We start from the raw sequence: 18,323 nt of genomic DNA, 5'->3' as shown, positions 1-18,323 counted from the left end.
CAAGTGTATAGTTCCACTCCAGAAAGAGTCATTTCACTGCCTGTGAATGCTTCCGGAAGCTTCAGACATACACAGCAGTAATGCATACCAGCTCTCAGCATATTTACCTTCTCTCCCACCCCACCCCTTTGTTTTGTTACACCATTGGCAAAACACCCCTCAAAATAACATTGTTTTCATTAGCTGATACCATATACCGACCGTGGAGCTTACACCAGATCAAAGCTTGTCTACATTCTACTGCATGGATGCCCACTCGGCTACTTAAGGAGTTCCTTATTACAATGCACCTTTAGCTCAGTCCTAATCTTGTGCTATTTTCTATTATTGTTTACCTATAATCTTCTGAGCAAATCTGATGGCTTCTTCAATTGGGTCTGACTTCACAACTACATCCAGAATCCCAAGCTTGAGTGCTTCATTTGCTGAAATGTATCTTCCTGGAGCAAAAGGAAATAAAACAAATCAAATAACAGTGTGAGGATGCACTGGGGCATGGTTCAGTCTGGTGGGGAAGGTTGCCCTTCCTGGAGATGTGAACTGGTGAAATGCCTATGACCAACCTGGCTACTGTACTTGATGATTTGTTTTTGAGACAGGGTCTCACTATGTAGCTCTGCCCAGGAACTCCACACATAGACCAGGCTGGTCTCAAACTCAGACCCACTTGTCTCTGACTCCTAAATGCTGGTATTGAAAGGTGTGAATCACCATGCTCAGTCGGACTGTTGTGGTTGAACATCACTACAAGTGTAGCCACAGAACTTGAATTCAAACAGTAACTCTAGGGAACTGTGCAAGGACTCCAATTTCACCTCTGATAAATGGAGGTCAGTATGCTTACCATAGTAATTCTGAGGATTCAGTAAAAGACGCACGGTCTCTTCAGATCCTTTCTTTTAAGGCCCAGAAGCCATCTAATAAGCTCCCACAGGTCAAATTAACTACACTGATTAACAACCGGTTCTCTTTTACAGACAATCTGTTACTGCCTATCCTAGATACACAATTAACATAATATTTTCTTCTCAGCCACCTAAAACAGAGTTAAAGATGCCTTCCAGGACTATTACAGGTGCAACATTAGCCATCCACCTTATGCAGACATCCCCCTGTTGGGGTTCTGCTCCTCTGTTGTCATTACAGGTTTATCCCTACACCTCGCCCGCTGCCACAGATCCAGCGGAGACAGCGCCACCTCCTGAGACCTACATGAGACAACAGAGCTGTCTTCCTCCAGACGCCTCATCTGACTGAGGACTCCCAAGACACACGCTGAGATCCAGAGACACGCACTAAACCCCACAGAGGACAGACTTGGGACCTTCCAGCTACAGATGAGCTCTCTTGCCAAAGCCAAATGGCTTGTTGAACTTGGGGTATATTGCATGATAATGAGAAAAAACATTATGTCTATCTAGATTGATTAATTGCTGTTTAAAACTGATATTACCCTCAAACTGTACTACCATTGACTCGATCATCCCTTGCTCTCCCCCCCCCCCCAGCCCTCCTTTCCACTCTGGCTTAGCTGTGTTACTCCTCTGGTCTATGTGTTGTCTTCTGATACTTCCACCCCACCCAAAATTTTCACTACAAATGACACAGTCATTCCAGTGACTCCTCTCTTACAAAAAAATTAAGTAAAAGGGGGAGATGTGGGACCATGAAAGGCAGTCTGTGGCTTGGTTGAGTGAGGCTTACTCCAGAGACCCAGTAGAATATTCTATAAGGGACAGAACCAGTGAGCCATGCTCCCAGATACTGAGGGTCCTGATACCAACTCCATACTCCTAACTCCTCAAGTCCATAATCCTGTGGACATCAGTTACATGTAGGGCCAGGCCCCTAGTGTTCTGGCTGGACTCCACCCCCACGGTCACCTGGCTACAGCAAGGTTTTCCCTACCCCACAGTTATCTGGCCACAGGTAACTGAGAAATGGCTGGGTTTGGGGCTGTAGTAGAAGAGAGAAGCAACAGAATGGCGGGGATATCTACATTGTACCTACTGCGAGCCAGAGCTGTACTGATCAAGAAAAGAGAAAGTCCCCAAACACAACCCTAGTGGGCTGAACAGGAGGACTCACGTTGATTAAGCTGGCATTCCACAGAGTAAAGTGAGAATCACATAGGAGAAATCAGACAGGGTTTTATCCCTTTCTGGTTACCGAGCACCTTGACTCTGACCTAGATTATAGGTTGGGCAAGCTTTGCAAGCCTGCTTCCTATGAAGGCTTCGAAGGAAGTAGACACCATTAAACAGCTGCTCCTTCGATGCCCTGGCAGGGAAGTGAAGCCCAATCCAGACCTTGGTGGACTCAGAGCTCTGCTGAGGGTTCTTTGGAAACTGTTTCCATCAGGAGGGGGGTGGGGCAGGCGAGTGGTGTCAAGTGTCCTCTATCTAAAGGCACTAGGGTGAGCATAGGTGAACCTGCTTAGGCAGTGCAAAAAGACCAAGGCTTGGGGAATGAAGTCTGGGCACTACAAGGAGCTCTGGGATAACATGGTGGGGAATGTGAGCTGCCCATGGAGGGGCTGGCTGTTGCCAAGCTCTTGAGTCTCACAGAAAGAACATCATGGCTGTGTTTTCGGTTAATAATGCCTTAACAATGGCCCAGTTCTGATCCAAACTACTAACAAGTAAACACAAGGAGGCGCTGCATGCTCAATCCAAAGCCTCAGCCAGGTTGAGACTCATTTCTTGGGCGACACACAGTGTAGACTGGACCTCTGTCTAGCAGGCTGTAAGCACTGGAAGAGGAGCATGGAGGGACCCCAGAGCGACCAAGAGCACCCCCACACATTTGACACTGATATGTTTCTTTCCAAATTTCTTCAAGATGTTTTCCAAAGCTTAAAATTTCAATGTCTTTATGGAATGTCTCTGAGCTATCATTTTAAAGCCAACCTCCAACCCAGCCACCAGATCACAACATCTACTCAAGAAGACAGGCGTGTGATTCCTGTGCCAGTGTCTCCCCTGATTCATGGGGCCTTTGCTACACAAGTCAAAGCCTGTTTATCTCAGAGTTCCTGAGTCTTTTCTCACGATGCTAGAATGGCGGCAGCCCATAAGTCAGTGCTGTGGGCAAAGATAGTGGCATCCCATGAATCACACTGTGGGCAAAGCCCAAGCCAAGTTCCCTTTGCTTCTCTTTGTTTAAGAAGTCATTTTTCTTCCTGATTCTGTTCTGGGGCACTCTTAGCTTCCTGATGAGTTGCTTCAATTTCCTCACTGATTTAACCTTTGGGTCTACAAACTCAGAACCCACCTATATATTCTATGATCTATTTTTATTTTGTCTTTTGCTGAATAACCTGCCTCACATGCATTGAATTTCTGTAGAAATTCCAAGCAGCCTCTGAAGAAATCGAAATTACAAGTACTTCTCGTTCTTTAAAATATACTCATCATTAAATAATTGGTAACCTGATTGTTTGAGTGAATATGAATTCAATACATATAGTTTTTCTAACTTTGCTTCCACACATCTCATTTAAGAGGACAAAGCTACTTTTAATTCATATACATTGTTGGTTTCTATGTGGGCCCATGTGCATATTGTTTTTCTGTTAGTTTTTTTTAATCAGAGCATATAGGTCTCTAATATGTTTTAAAAAATCACCCATTTATATTCTTAAAAATTAAAGAGCTACTATCTACATAGGTTGTATCTGCCAATACTTACTGTCCTGGAAATTAAAACTGGGAACCTAAGAAAGGTTTCTGAATGAGATAATTTTAAAATGATGGGGAATTCATTACACATTAAACTAACCTTTTGCTAAAGTAACAGAATTTAAACCTCTGCCGTGTTAACTGCTCAGTCACTAGGACGGCGTCTGCATGTGGGAGCCTCGTCTTAATCTTGCTTAGAAAGCAGCAATATCAAGCTGGAGCTGACAAACAGGGAACTCTAAGAATGGTATAAGCACAGCACACAACTACATCACCCTTTGATGGGAGCTGACACTGCGCACGGTAGACGGCTCACACGCTCACGACTTACCACACTTGTTTGGAATAAATACCTGGTTTTATGCCAGGGAATGAACCCAGGTTTCATGCAAGCTGGACAAGCACTCTACCGACTGACTAAGCGACACCCACGGCCCCAGATGTTAACCTTTCTAAACCAGGTCTGACTATTATGGTTCCCATGTGAACGTGTAGCCTACGGATAAAGAAGGTACACTATGCTGTGACCCCAAGTCGACGAGCCCTTTCTCATGTCACAGGGCTCCTCACGGAAATATTTGGGAAGTGCTTAGAAAAGTTACTGTCTCTGTTTTACAGATGGCAAAATTTGGAGTCAGAGAAGCTAAAGTAGCTTCCTTAGAAATCACATGGGGAAGGGCTGGAGAGATGGCTCAGTGGTTAAGAACACCGACTGCTCTCCCAAAGGTCCTGAGTTCAAATCCCAGCAACCACATGGTGGATCACGACCATCTATAATGAGATCTGACTCTTTCTTCTGGAGTGTCTGAAGACAGCTACAGTGTACTTACATATAATAAATAAATAAATAACTCTTTAAAAAAAAAAAAAGAAGAACCCACATAGGTAGTAAGTGACCAAGACAAGATTTTCTAGATGCTGGTCTAGTTCTCCACATTGATGCGAATCATAGCTGGGTTTCCACTGACCTGAGGTAATTAAGTCAAGAGCAACAGGAACTCCAACGACCCTGGGAAGAAGCTGGGTCCCTCTTGCACCAGGAAGAATCCCCAGCGTGACTTCTGGCAGGCCAACACGAGCCTACAAAACATTAAAGGCAGAAAGGCCACCATAAGGAGACAGTGCAAAGCCGGGCGGTGGTGGCGCACGCCTGTAATCCCAGCACTCTGGGAGGCAGAGGCAGGCGGATTTCTGAGTTCGAGGCCAGCCTGGTCTACAGAGTGAGCTCCAGGACAGCCAGGGCTATACAGAGAAACCCTGTCTCGAAAAACCAAATCCAAAAAAAAAAAAAAAAAAAAAAAAAAGGAGACAGTGCAATGAGATGTTAGGCAAGGGCCTCCTGGGATCCCACCCATAAGGAACAGTTTCACTGAAATCAGCAACAGTGTCGAGAGGCCACAGTGCCGTTGTCTCCTCTCTGCTGGTGTCTTTTCACACATCCTTGCTTGGGCGCGTTTTTTCCCCTTTGACTCTTAATGATAGGCCACAGATAACAAAGTAGCTTCTACAGCTCTCAGGGTTCCTTCAAGCATCAGAATGTGAAGACAAAACCCAGAGGAGGGGAGAGAGTGATACAGGGTTTCTCCCATCTCCACCCTACAAAGAATAGTCACAACTTAACAATAAAAGGACACCCGACTAATAATGGGCTGATTATCTGAATAAACAACACTCCAAAGAAAGCACACAAGTGGCAAATGATGTTCAGAATCGTTAGCCATTGGGGACATGAATGTAAGCCACGATGGACCACGTGTGACCACATGTGACCAAATGCCAAATGAGTGTAACAAAAAAGGCAGGCACTCAGCCGGCAGCACCGACACAGCCTGGAATGGTACAGAGATGGATTGGTGTGGTAGCTGCCAAGGATGGCACACATATTCATGAAGTGTGTCATAGTTTTCCATAGAGAGGAGACCTCAGGGTTCAAGTAATTCTCAGGGGAACCAGTAAAAGTGGGGGGAGTTTTAATTACAAAAGGAAAAGGAGATTAAAAAAAAACAGAAGAAAGAGGGAAGAGGAAAAACTGTCAAGACATTTGAAAGAGTCATAAGGTATCAAACTATTATCTATCTACCTAAGCTTACATATAACACACCTGAATCTGTACCTGTGTGTGTGTGTATACATATACATATACATATATACATATATATGTATACACGTATATACATACATATACACACATACACATATATACACATACACATATACATATATACATATACATACATATATACATATATATGTGTATATATATGTGTATATATATATATATATATATATATATATATATGTTTTAAATGGCATTTTCCCATCAGGGCTGACACAGCTACCCACAAGAGTCATAAAGCCAACACCAGGCATGAGAAGTCCGTTTGAGCTGCTGTTGGTCATGACTGCTCTAGAGGCTCCAGACACACTATAGAATCTTCCTGGTTTTGCCTTTGGTTGTCTCCCAGAGATGGATGGAAAGTTCTTGTTGCTAAGGACGTATGCACTTCAGAAACAGGGCCCGAGGCTGGGGAACTGGCACTGACCTGAAAGCCTCCCTGAGGACTAGCTTATGCGGTACACAAGCTTCCGACGGAGGAGGCAGCCAACCTCTAAGCCAGCTAGCATGCCCGGGACTAAAGCAAGTCGCATGCACGCAGCCGGCACCCATACCATCATGGTAACCAGAAGCTCTCTAACTAGATAAGACCTGCTCAACAAAAGGCAGTGGAAATCTAGTCAACTACGTGGCTAGTGAGGTCATAGATCTTGGAAGGGAACCCACAATCACCACTTTACTAAAGAGCACGATCACTGGCTACATTGTAAATATTTGTCCTAATCCCCACAGATGAGTGTAGTCCTCACTCCTCATCCGGGAAGCATAACAATTGAAGACCATGATAGGAAATCACAACCAATCAAAATGCAGAGTTGCAGAACCTAAGGCCCACGGGACACTGTGGAAAGGGGCAGGAACCAAACAACTGAGCATCAGCTCTCAAGATGCACAGGCCTGTGAGCAGTAAGTCAGCTGTGCGAAGCCATCAGTCCCCGGCAGAGGCCACACTTAGAGCTGGCACTGAAGACAAGGCCCACCCTAACTGTACCCCTGGGAGCCTCTTACCTTTGCATTGGCAATCCGATAGTGACAGCCCAAGGCCAGCTCTAATCCTCCTCCAAGAGCCACGCCTTGGATGGCGGCCACCACCGGCTTCTGGTATCGCTGTATTTCATCTACCAAGCTTCCCAATGCGAGGCCCGGGGAAGATTTAAAGCCATGGATATCAGCACCTAAAGACACAGGGACAAGGGGAAGTGGTTCAGAAGGACCGAGCCTTGGTCACTAACACAAGGGGACCCAGCCAGTTTTAGAACCTCGGATGCCTTGGGGCTGAGAGGCGCTTTATTCTCCGACTATAAGTGGAAGGAACTGAGAGAAAAATCCAGTCTTTACAGTGACCCGCGTAACCTTCCACACCCTGTGTTTCCATCTTGCAGAGAGAAGCTCTAAGCTTGGAGACATTTTAAAGGTCAGAAAAAGAACTAGGTTCTTTACTAAGTCTATCATTTTGAGAATCAGTGCCTCTTGCTGCTCACCAACCTATTTTAGAAGAATATCGGGCTGGTGAGATGGCTCAGAGGTTAAGGGCACTGACTGCTCTTCCAGAGGTCCTGAGTTCAATTCCCATCAACCACTTGGTGGCTCACAACCATCTGTGCTGGGATCTGAGGCCCTCTTCTGGTGTGTCTGAAGAGAGCAACGGTGTACTCATATACATAAAATAAATAAATCTTTAAAGCAAAAAAGAATATCACCCTTTATTTACTAAGAGCACAAACCACTGCAGTGTAAGACACCACAGTAGAAGGCAAAGTACCTATGAGTTATGTCGGTAACCAGATTGGTATCAGTAGCTTTCCTGAAAGCATTTTAAAAATGATTTATTTATTTTTGTTTTATAGGTATGGGGATTTTGTCTGCATGCTGAGCACACATGCCTGCAGTGCCTGTGGGGGCCAGAAAGGGGCGCTGGGTTCCCTGGAACTGGAGTTACCGATGGTTGTGAGAGGCCGCCATCCTACCTCAGTGGGGGTGGGAATCAAACCTTGGTCTTTACCTCTCCAGCCCCTGAGAGATCTATCATGAGTAAGAAAATTAACATGGCTTGTCTTCTGGATTATAAAAATGATTGGGGAATTATAAAAATATAAAACCTGTACGACAGCAACCACAAAGGACCACCTAAATATCATCACACAGAGATAAAGTTTAAGAAGTCGGTGAGTTCTTAGTCCTCCCACGAATATGTAAATGGACTTGTGGTCTGCACATGCGATTTACTTTTTTGGCTCCATACCTGTCTTGACTAACCTGAAGTTCAGTATGCATTTCTAACAGGGAGAACATACTAGAAAGTCTTATTTTTTGTCTTTACGTGACAGAATAGGCAATTCATATAGTGTTTCCATAGGACGTCATCTATTCTTTGACATCAGTTAGCTTGGTATAAATTTAAAAGTAAATTATTTCAGGGCTGACCATATAGAGTAGTGCCGAGTGCGCAAGGCCCTGGGTTTAGTCTCCAGGACTGAAAAAAGTTTAAATTAAAAAATTATTTCGCATTCAACTTCTTACCTGCTTCATCCCTTCCCCCTCATCTGCATCACATGACTACACCGGGCCATGCGCCACACGGTCCCACACCCCAGGTCGTTTAGGTGTCCCGCTAACTGGCGCATGTAGCATGAGCAGTGAGAAATGTAAAGTTCTGAGTTATTAACTGATTGGTCGAGACACAGCCATTAAATTAAATAGAGTATATAATAGCTTATATTATATACTTGTTACGGCAGCCTCAGGACCCTAATCAAGAGAAGGTTCCAGGCCCCGACTCTCTCCTTCCTAGAATTTTCTGGTCAAGCTGGAACAGTATTTTTTTTAAATTGTAGGAGAGTTTGCCAATGATGCCATCTGGGTCTAGAATTTATTTTGAGTTTTCTGATTACTAATTGATTTTATTTTATTTTTGATTTATTAGGGTATATGTAGTTCAGGCTGTGGGAAGCTCACCGTGTAGTTCAGGGTCCGCCATGTCCTGTGTTGAGATCACAGGCCTGTGCCACCACATGCAGTTCTGATTCCCTTTCTTTAACGGTTACACAACTGCTTGGGGCTTGCTTAGCTTTGAGTCCCTTTCAGTAAATTTATTTTCTCCTAATTCATATTTCTACCACCTTTGATGTTACCTGTTTGTCTTTCAACTTTTTTTTAAAAAATGAATTAAATTTGTTGTTTGACAGTTTCCTACACCCTCACCCTTTCTTACATCTTGACCACTCCTGCCAACCCCCATTCTCCACAAAATCCCTTTCCCACATTCATGGCTTTGTGTTTTGCTTCCATTGAGTTTAGCCAGAGCCATCTGCGTTGCCACAGGCTTGGAATTATCCACCTGAGGCTGGTGGCCAGCAGCGAGGGTACAACAGAAGACAACGACTACCCCTCTCCCAGCATTTACCAGTGGTCAATAGCTCAGCAGGGAGAGGCAGGACCAATGCCCCCCTCCTCCACCCATAGCTGTCTGAGGAGAGGACCAGTCCTCTGCAGGCCCGGTACAGGGGGCTATGGTGGCCGAGGGTATGTGATTGCAAGGACTCCTGCCAGATGTTTTTTGTGGCCCTTCTCCTCCCCTTCTGGCTCTCTTCTTTTGAGACTGTCTCGTTATGTACCCTGAACTTTCCTAGAACTCATTATATAGCCCAGGCTGATCTCAAACTCACGACTCTTCTCCCTTAGCCTTCTAAGTGCTGAGGCCACAGGAGACACTGCACTCAGATGCACTGGTTATGCTTTCTCTCTCTTCTTTAATTTTAATTGTAGTTGACGTGTATGAAAGTCTTGCCTCTACCCCTTCTTCAGGTCCACACTCCTCCACCTTCCACCAAGTAATCCTCCTCATACCAGGTCTGTCCCACGGCGTGATTTCTCAGGGGGACACCGTGGCATGGGCCTGCCAGGTACCCCACTACCCTGCACGTGTACTTCTTTATATTTTATAACACCGTACTCCAAAATTTTATGCTCCAGTTCCCAACCAATTTTTGTAACTATGCTGATGTGATTTAGAAGGGGGTACTGTGCCCTGTTTGGAGGTGCACGGCTCTGCACATGTCTGCTAATCAAACGGGGTCATTTCTGACAACTTCCTTAAAGCAACATTTTTCAGCCCATGAACTTGTAACATATTCCAGTTGTCACCTGTCATCACGCAGAAAACCACACTCCTTATGATTCTGACTGTCTTTCAGGCCTCGAGTCACAGATTCAAGCTTCAGATTCTAGTGAGAACGCCAGTTCGTGTCTGGTTTAAACTTGGCGTATCAGTTTAATCTGTCTCTTCCTCAGTCATCCTCATCTGGACTTGCTGAGCATTAAAATGTGCATAAACCCATATTGCTTTGTTTTTGGTTAGTGAATAATCTCTGCAGTGCTGAGCAGGCAGTGTAGGCAGTGATTTCACGGCCGGTATTTTTATATTGTTTTTTTTTTATCCTGACCCCAGAACTGATATATTCTCGGGCTACTATTTACAGACACTGAAGACCTCTGGTCTCATTCCCACGTGACTTCTGTCCAAGGGGGCAAGACATTCATTCTTGGGGTGGGGGGAAGAAAGAGATGAGTCATCACTTCAAATATTTGTGCTGTGCATTGTCATACAGACCCGGAGAAACAGCGCTGTGGTCACCCGGGGTAGGGCCTGTCTGAAGGAAAACGGGCTTCATTTCAAGACTGCGAATGAACAGTCATGCTTCCTGAACGTGTGCTGAGCACAGACGCTGGACAAGGACCCTCAGCTAAGGCGCCTCATAAAATCTCACACAACCCCCTTCAGCTAGAAACCATGGGTCCTACTCTATAGGCAGAGACAATGAGGCACGGGTGTCAGAGACTGGCCCAAGCTTGCACAGGTAGAGCAGACAGTAAGTTTATGACAGGCAGCAGCGACTGGCTGTCAACGCTAGAATGAAATGTTCTTCAAAGGCCCAGTCCTGCCTAGGTCTCTCTTGGGACAGATATGCCCATTACCCATGATGCTTTTCACCTCCACTCCAGTGTCCCTGTAGCGACAGTCGATGGACTGCTGAGTGGGTATTGTTCTAGAGGTAATGGGAAAGATCTAGATGCTTAGTTACCGGCACAGAAGTTGTCATTTGCTCCACAGAACACAATGGCTCTAACCGTGTGGTCCGATTTAGCTTTCTGGAGTCCATTTCTTACTTCTGTGATTACAGTTGGACTAAAAGAGAAAAAAAATTCCATAAAGCAAATTAGTCTAAATTACATTTCTATCCTATTATTTATTTATTAACAAACTACCGAACAGCTATGGTGGATAAAAACAAATACAGATTCTTACCACAGAATTTTCACTATTTGTTCAAGAAATAAAATGTCTGTCAATTAAGCACTGGGCTGCTAAAATAAATCCACTTTATTAAAGCAATGTTATTTCCCCCCATTGTGCTCTAACTTTGATCATGAAAAGTTAGTAACCAGTTCTAAACACACATGACATCGTAAGTACAGAGTGAGTTGGCAGGTGTATGCAACTGCCCTCTAAAGCTTACGATCTGATTGTGGCGGTAAAGGTACAAAGAAGGCAGGCTGCACGGAAGTGTGGAAGGGACAAATTTTCCTTCAATTTCTCATGCTGGAAAAACAAAAAAAGATAAAGGAGAGCCTGTCTAGGACATGTGGTAGGGCTGATAGTTATTTCAAACATCCGTTCTCCCTCACCTTCTTCTAACACTGGCTTCTTAGCGGGATTCATGGTGGCCCAAGACAAAAACTACATTTCCCAGCATGCTTTGCAATAGAGTCTGCCCAAGCCACTAAGTTCTCTTGATATGTGCAACATAGAGGAAGATTTGTTTACATTCCAAATGATTTCTCCTTTCTCGGTTCCCCTCCTCCCCATAAGTCCATAAGCCTTCTTCCCTCCATCCGTTCCCCAATCAACCGCCTCCCACCTCTCTGTTCTGGTAATCCCTTACATTGCTGCATCAAGAAAATATCCAATTAAAAAATTAAAAAACTAAAATAAAACAAAAATAAATTTAAAAAAATAAAGGAAGATTTCCAGAAAACAGTGGACATGATTTCCTACTTTTCTTTCCTTCCTACTCCTGGTAAGAATACAGGTGAGATGGCTGGATGGAATATTCTTTGTGTACCAAGAAGTAGAAGGTATGTATGGAAGACGGCAGGACAGACACTGAGGGTTGTGGAGCAGCTGGCTACTCTGGACTGCTGTGAGAGCAGTCACCAGTCTTTGTTTAATTCACTACCTTTGAAAGTGTTCTGTCTGTGCAAACCAAATTCCACCCTAATTAATTTAGGAGTGAAAGGCAGAGGCAAAGAAACGTTGAGCATTGCCTACAGTAGATGCCTTTACCCACATTCAGGATATGAGGGAGTAGCTATAGAAAATACAGCTAAACCCACAGGAGGGTAACGGTCCCAGAGGAACAGGAACTCAAGCCATGGGTGCATCCTCCAGGTCTGTCTCCTTTCAAGAAGTAGGAAGGCTCCTGATCCCACTCAGGAGAGTTTGTCACAAGGGAAAGAGAGTTTGACAAGTAGATTAGGATGGTGAGGGAGGGGCCGAGAACATCGTGGGCTGTCAGCTGCAAGGAATACAGCAGGAAGCACCAACCAGGGTTGCTTGGAAATCTATGTATTCTGGGCAGAGTCTTCCTTCTTGTGTGGAAAAACCGAACTGTTACAGAAGAGGTGCTAGATCAGCAAGACAAAGACCCACAGACTACAGTAGATGCTTGCCCTTATGAGCGGAAATTACCTTTCACCCAGTTACTTTTTACCTACACACAATTAAACAAAACCTCCCACTCCTGACTTATTAATAGGAAATGGAATGAACAGAGTCTGAGCCGTTATATAATACCGAGAAGGCCAAAGGCTGCGGAGTTGCCCTTCAGTATCTGGATAGAATTGCTTCTGGGAAACCACGGCCCCGGCCTAAGAAAACGCTCACACGTCCAAGTCTGGCAGATAAACCACAGCAGTGCTCTCACACGCCCCATACAAATCTTCATTCCCAAACTTCTCACAATAAACCACCCCATGTGCACTGCTCACAGTGCACTGTTTGACCGTGATGACAAAGGAAAGGCTCACATCCTCACTGGGAGCTCAACTGTGTGGACAGAGCACTGTTTTCTCTCTATGGGTAACTGGTAGGCATGGACGCCACAGCCGAACCATCTCCTTTGGGATTTACTTCTTCTGGGAGCCACTGAGCAGAGGGCTGGGGGTTCACATGGTAACCATCCCCCCCTCTTTTGTACACATTTTTGTTCATTTTGAAAACTCACAAACAGAAGAAAAATGTCTACCAATAACAAGCTTGAATGGGCCGGATGAGGAATATCTACGTGTCTCTCTCAGACAGGAGAACGGATGCCAGGAAGACACGTAACCTGTGGTCTGCTTTACTTCACAAGCCCCTCCCTTCTTTGGAATTATTAAAAACAAAAACAAACCAACAAAATCAAAAACAAAACAAGCAGGAACCATCTAAAGTGTAATAAATCAAATTTGTGCAAAATTTCAAAAAGAAATTAACAAATAAGAAAATAAAATACACCAAACGGATGAGGTTAGGTTTTGAGTCCAAGAAGCATTCTTTTCAGTTGTGCTTTTGTGAACGTGTGTCTGTAGCTCAGGTAAAATATGTGGTCTCTTCCACAGGGTGGCAGTTTTAGAGATGTGAAAGGTGGTGCTCTGGAGGGAGACCCTAGACTTTGACTGGAATAGAAAGAAATTTGGCTAAGACAGCGGTTAAGGATTTATGAAAGTTTTGAGGCAAGAGAAGAATTATTCAAACAGTAGTTCAGTAGGCTACTCTACCTATCATAGTGGCTCTCACCTTTGATCTCAGCACTTGGGAGACGAAAGCTAGTGGATCTCTGTGGGCTCGAGGCCAGCCAGGGCTACATACTGAATCCTTGTCTTAAAAAAAAAAAAAAAAAAAAAAAGCCGGGCAGTGGTGGCACATGCCTTTAATCCCAGCACTTGGGAGGCAGAGGCAGGTGGATTTCTGAGTTCAAGGCCAGCCCGGTCTACAGAGTGAATTCCAGGACATCCGGGGCTTCACAGAGAAACCCTGTCTCAAAAAACAAAACAGAAAAACAAAACAAAACAAAGAAAGAAAAGGGGGAAAAAGAAAAGACGCAATGAGCTAGAAAGATAGTTTCCCATTAAAAATTAAAAATGAGAAAGAACAAAAGAATAAAACAGAGTGAAAACTGAGAATATGTTCACTTGGTGAACAAGCTGACTCTTGCTAAATTGGTGAGAACCTCCTTAATACCGAGCAAGGAAGTCCTTTGGGAGCAAAGGAGCCACTTTCCCTTTACATGACAACTATCTTTCCCCTAGTTACTTTCTATCCTTTAACCTTTTGCTTTTGACCGGTTAATTAGAAATGAAGCCTCATCAGGAAAACAGACTATAAGCCATGACGTCACAAGGCTCACGCAGTGGATGAGGGCCCCTTCCAGGGCCGACCTAGCCTATGGAGATCCCCACCTGTGGAGGCCTGTTGTGGGGAGGAGTGGGCCAGCAGCAGGGAGCCTGCGACCCGGGACTACTCAGATTTCCCAGAAAGCACCCTAGGAAAGGTGCTTGTACAGAACTGGGTGGAAGGCCTCTCTGCTTATCAGGCCTCAGGCCTGTGTGTAGTTACATTTCTTAACATCTGTTTTGGCTGAATGGCAGATGGGAGACCCAGGGACCCGGAACATCACTGTATTATTTTCCTTCTGGGTAAAGAATGGCAGCAGTGGTAGCTCACATCTGTAATCCCAACACTGGGATGCTTGAGGCAAGAGGAGTGTCACAAGTTCAACGCCAGCCTGCACTGGTTAATTAGCAACTGTATCATGACACAGCTTGAGAACTGTTACATAATATTTACAAATCCACAGAGCGTGTGCATTTTCCTCTGCATCCATAGGAAATCCTCATATAGTAAAGTCCCTAATAGAAGTTGAGATAGTATTCTAATGTACACACATTATCTTGAGACTACTTACAATAGCTCATAACCTGGAAACACTATGTAAATATATGTTAGACTTCACCACTCAAAAAATATTTGCAAGGAAAAAGTAATCTATGTGTTCCTTAGGGAACCTTCCATGGTGGATGTGACCAGTTCCTCACCCAGTGTTGGCTGAATGGCAGACATGAAAGCCAAAGGGATGGCTATTTTTCCTTCTGTATTATGTATGACCCCAACTAAGCCAAAACAACTTCTGTGGGCATCAGTAGGGTGAGGTATTGGTTCTTCCCACTTTACCTAGCCTCTCCTCTTTATGTTTGTGGTAATTTGGGGGAAAGTTCATAAATCGGAAAAAGTGGAAAAGGAAAATAGCCTTGTTTGGCTTTCTCTAGGTTAAAGGGAGAAAGGTAACTAGGTAAAGGGTAATTGTGAGCTGGCGGGACCAGCATCTCCTGTGTTCCCCGAGGAATGCTCCAGCTTTAAAGACTCGCGTGAGTCAGGGGGGGCCACATCTCCGTGGCACTGGAAAGACCCCAGCATCCAGGACAAGCCTGTCCTCCTCACCACAGTGCCAGGAAGAGAGGACAGAGCGAGGAGATGAGTTCCCACTGACTGGGGGTCACAGAGCCAGCAGACACCTCCTGAGTGCCCTCTGCGTCCTTCAGCTTCTTTGACCATAGCTGGCTTTCCATTTTCAACTGTTGTTTATTTTTTAAGCCTTAGCTTTATCAAATTAAGCCTCATCTAAAAAAAACAATCAGTAGTTTTTCAAAAACAGAAGCATAAGAAAATATGCCAAAGAAACCTCTAGGCGGTAAGTTTGGTTTACAAAAACGTTTTCTGTTATGAGTGTGTGTCTTCAGTTCTAACATGAAACATAAGGTTTCTTACTATGTGAATTGCAGACAAAAAATAAACCAAAGTCAAGTTACCAGAGGCAGGGCTCGAAGTCCACCTTGCGCACCTAGAAACCAGGCTGGCAAGCATGGGAAGAGAAGGAGTGCGGCTGGCTAATCTAGCCATGAAGGGGCGAAACTATCTCTTTGGAAAAACACCCAAATCATTTCAATTAGCCTATCTCACCTAGCCAGGAAGATGTAAGTTCAAACAAACAAACAAACAAACAAACAGAAAGGACTGAGGAGGAAAGAAAAGCACTTTCTTGAGTGTATACTTAGGGAAATAACTGTCAAGGGGTAAAAAGCCCTCCTCTTTACCCACAGGGAGAAATATCCTCGAAGAACCAACTTCTAGAAAGGACGTTTGGCTAAGGTCAGCAACTCCAAACCTCAGGGGATGCAGATGGTGCTTGCCTTGTGTACGATGGTTACCTTTCCCCCAGTCATTTTTCACCTTTAACCCAGAGAAAAGCAAACAGAACCTCTCCCTTTCAAATGGCTACTTGGAAACCCAATCTGATCATGAAATAGATTTAAAAGCATTACATAATATTTAGAAGTCCAAAATTTACATGCAATTGCTCCTCAGTATATGTGTGAAATTGGTTCTAAGACTTTCGATTCCTCCTAGAACTCCAAATTCCTCATACTGTTCCTCATAACCAAGTCCCTAATGAAAAAGTCTCATTCTGCATATAAAAGATTAATTAATTTCTAGAATGTTTAATGATACCCCAGAAAATGAAAATGCTTGTTAATAATTTTGAGAGAGAGAGAGAGAGAGAGAGAGAGAGAGAGAGAGAGAGGTGCACACACACATTATAGAAACCTAAATATCCTGGATAAACCCACACTTTGTATCCATGTTTGGCTGGTGGGAGCCCAGGGATACAAAGGGCTGACTGTTTTTAAGAGATGGTCTCAGTCTGAGCTGGCATTAACCTCAGTCAGTGTTAGGAGAGGACAAGACTTCTCTCTTTCCAACCCACACTTCTTCATGTGTTCTTCTAGACCCTTGAAAAACTCAGAAATGGGAAAAGGGAAATGGTTGTAACTGATACAGCTCTATTAAGTTCAGCTGACTGAGAGGTTCCATCAAGGTAATGTACAGCAGATCTGAGAAAGCTCCTTGGCTCTCCCCTGCCCCCCACCCCGCCTTCCCTCTCACCCCCACTTTGCCCCTGCCCTCCCACTCCTTCCAAAGTCAGATGTGTAAGTGGAGTCTAGAGTGATGCTAATGTTCACTGGCTTAGTTAAAGTACTTGCCACAAAAGCAGCAAAGCTCTGCTCATGGGTGACTGGAGACCAGAACTATGGAACTATGGGTGGGTGTGGTGGCCAGGAGATAGGGACCCTTGGGGCAGGCAAGCTAGCTAACTTGACTAGATGGATTGGTGAGCTCTGAGTTCGATTGCAAGACTCAGCCTCGAGAGAAGACTTAAAATGTCAACCACCACCTTCCAAATTCATACGCCACGTGCACACGCCTCTTTTTTTTCTTGTGTACCTTCACACACATGTAAATTTGAATGTGAGTGCATGTACAACATACCTATATAAAGATTAAAAAAAAAAAACCAAAGGAAACCAACCAAATGAACAAAAACTCAAAGATACCATTCTGTGAGTGCGGCCTAAACCCCTCAGCTTCTTTGACGGTGGCAGGATTTTCCTACTGATTTTTTTTTTTTTTTTTGGCTGTTGTTACTTAAACCAAAGCTTCTCAAATTCGATTTGTGACCTACAACCAGCTTTTTCTGTTGTTGTTTAAAGAAATGTAAAACTAGAATATTCCAAAATCTGTAGCATGTAAGGATTGGCTGGGTTTCAGGAAATTCTGTTTTCAGTTCTACATGTATGTATGTGTGCATCTTCAAATTTAATGTATTTAAATTAAATTTAAGGGATTTTTGTTTTTGTTTTTTAAGAAACTAAGTAGACTATAGTAATCAAAAAACTGCTGAAAACCATTGCTCTGTGAGGCAGTGATTAGGAAGAAACTGAACCTTCCCAGGAAGAAGAAAAACATGGCCGCCCACTCCAACAAGGAAGGATTTTAATTGTTGGGGAAAGAGGATTAAACAATTTACAGTACCTCATTCAGGTAGAAAGATATGGCTTCCTGCATAAAATTAGAAAGGAAGGGAAAGAGGGTGGGAAGATGGAAGGGAGGGAAGGAGAAAGGGGGAGGGAGGGAGGAAAGTAAAAAAAAAATTTTTAAGGAAAAAAACAAGAATGCTAAGCTGATAAAGTTGGTGAACGATTTACCTAACATTAAAGTTCAGAGGAAAAAATGGGAGCGTGTAGGATCTAAAAGAAAAATAGATTCCCCAGGCTGAAGCAGATGCTGAGAAAGGGGGCTACTGCAGGGGACTGAGGCCCGACAAGCGTAGAGACATTTACAACCTCCACTTCATTTAACTAAGATTTCTCCTGACTGGGGAGCGGCCTAGTAGGCTAAATGCTAGAAACACACCAGATAGCATCAGAAGGAACAGTTGTGAAACTGTGGGACATGTCCCTCCTTACCTCTTGATGGACATAGCACAGAGAGTTCAGTAGAATCCCTCTACCAAGTCATCCTATCAGTACATGAGCACCCCATGTGGAATCGTATTGCTTATGCTTTCTTTGTGAAAACAGGTGGGTAAGAG

General features: G+C 44.1%; 1 protein-coding gene across 1 annotated transcript in view; it reads right to left on the bottom strand.

Moving 5' to 3' along the window:
- Positions 1-18,323, bottom strand: part of Ehhadh (enoyl-CoA hydratase and 3-hydroxyacyl CoA dehydrogenase) — a 32,058-nt gene that overhangs the window by 11,513 nt on the left and 2,222 nt on the right. The window contains exons 2-5 of the mRNA XM_052158969.1: positions 10,878-10,981; positions 6,805-6,971; positions 4,649-4,760; positions 336-440 (exon numbers count right to left, since the gene is read on the bottom strand). Of these exons, the coding sequence (XP_052014929.1) occupies positions 336-440; positions 4,649-4,760; positions 6,805-6,971; positions 10,878-10,981 (488 nt within the window). The remainder of the gene's footprint in view (positions 1-335; positions 441-4,648; positions 4,761-6,804; positions 6,972-10,877; positions 10,982-18,323) is intronic.

Source organism: Apodemus sylvaticus, chromosome 15 (assembly GCF_947179515.1).
Source record: "Apodemus sylvaticus chromosome 15, mApoSyl1.1, whole genome shotgun sequence".
NCBI classification, from domain to species: domain Eukaryota; kingdom Metazoa; phylum Chordata; class Mammalia; order Rodentia; family Muridae; genus Apodemus; species Apodemus sylvaticus.
The sequence above is the reverse complement of the archived record's forward strand: the minus strand, read 5'-3'. Positions and strand labels throughout refer to the sequence as shown.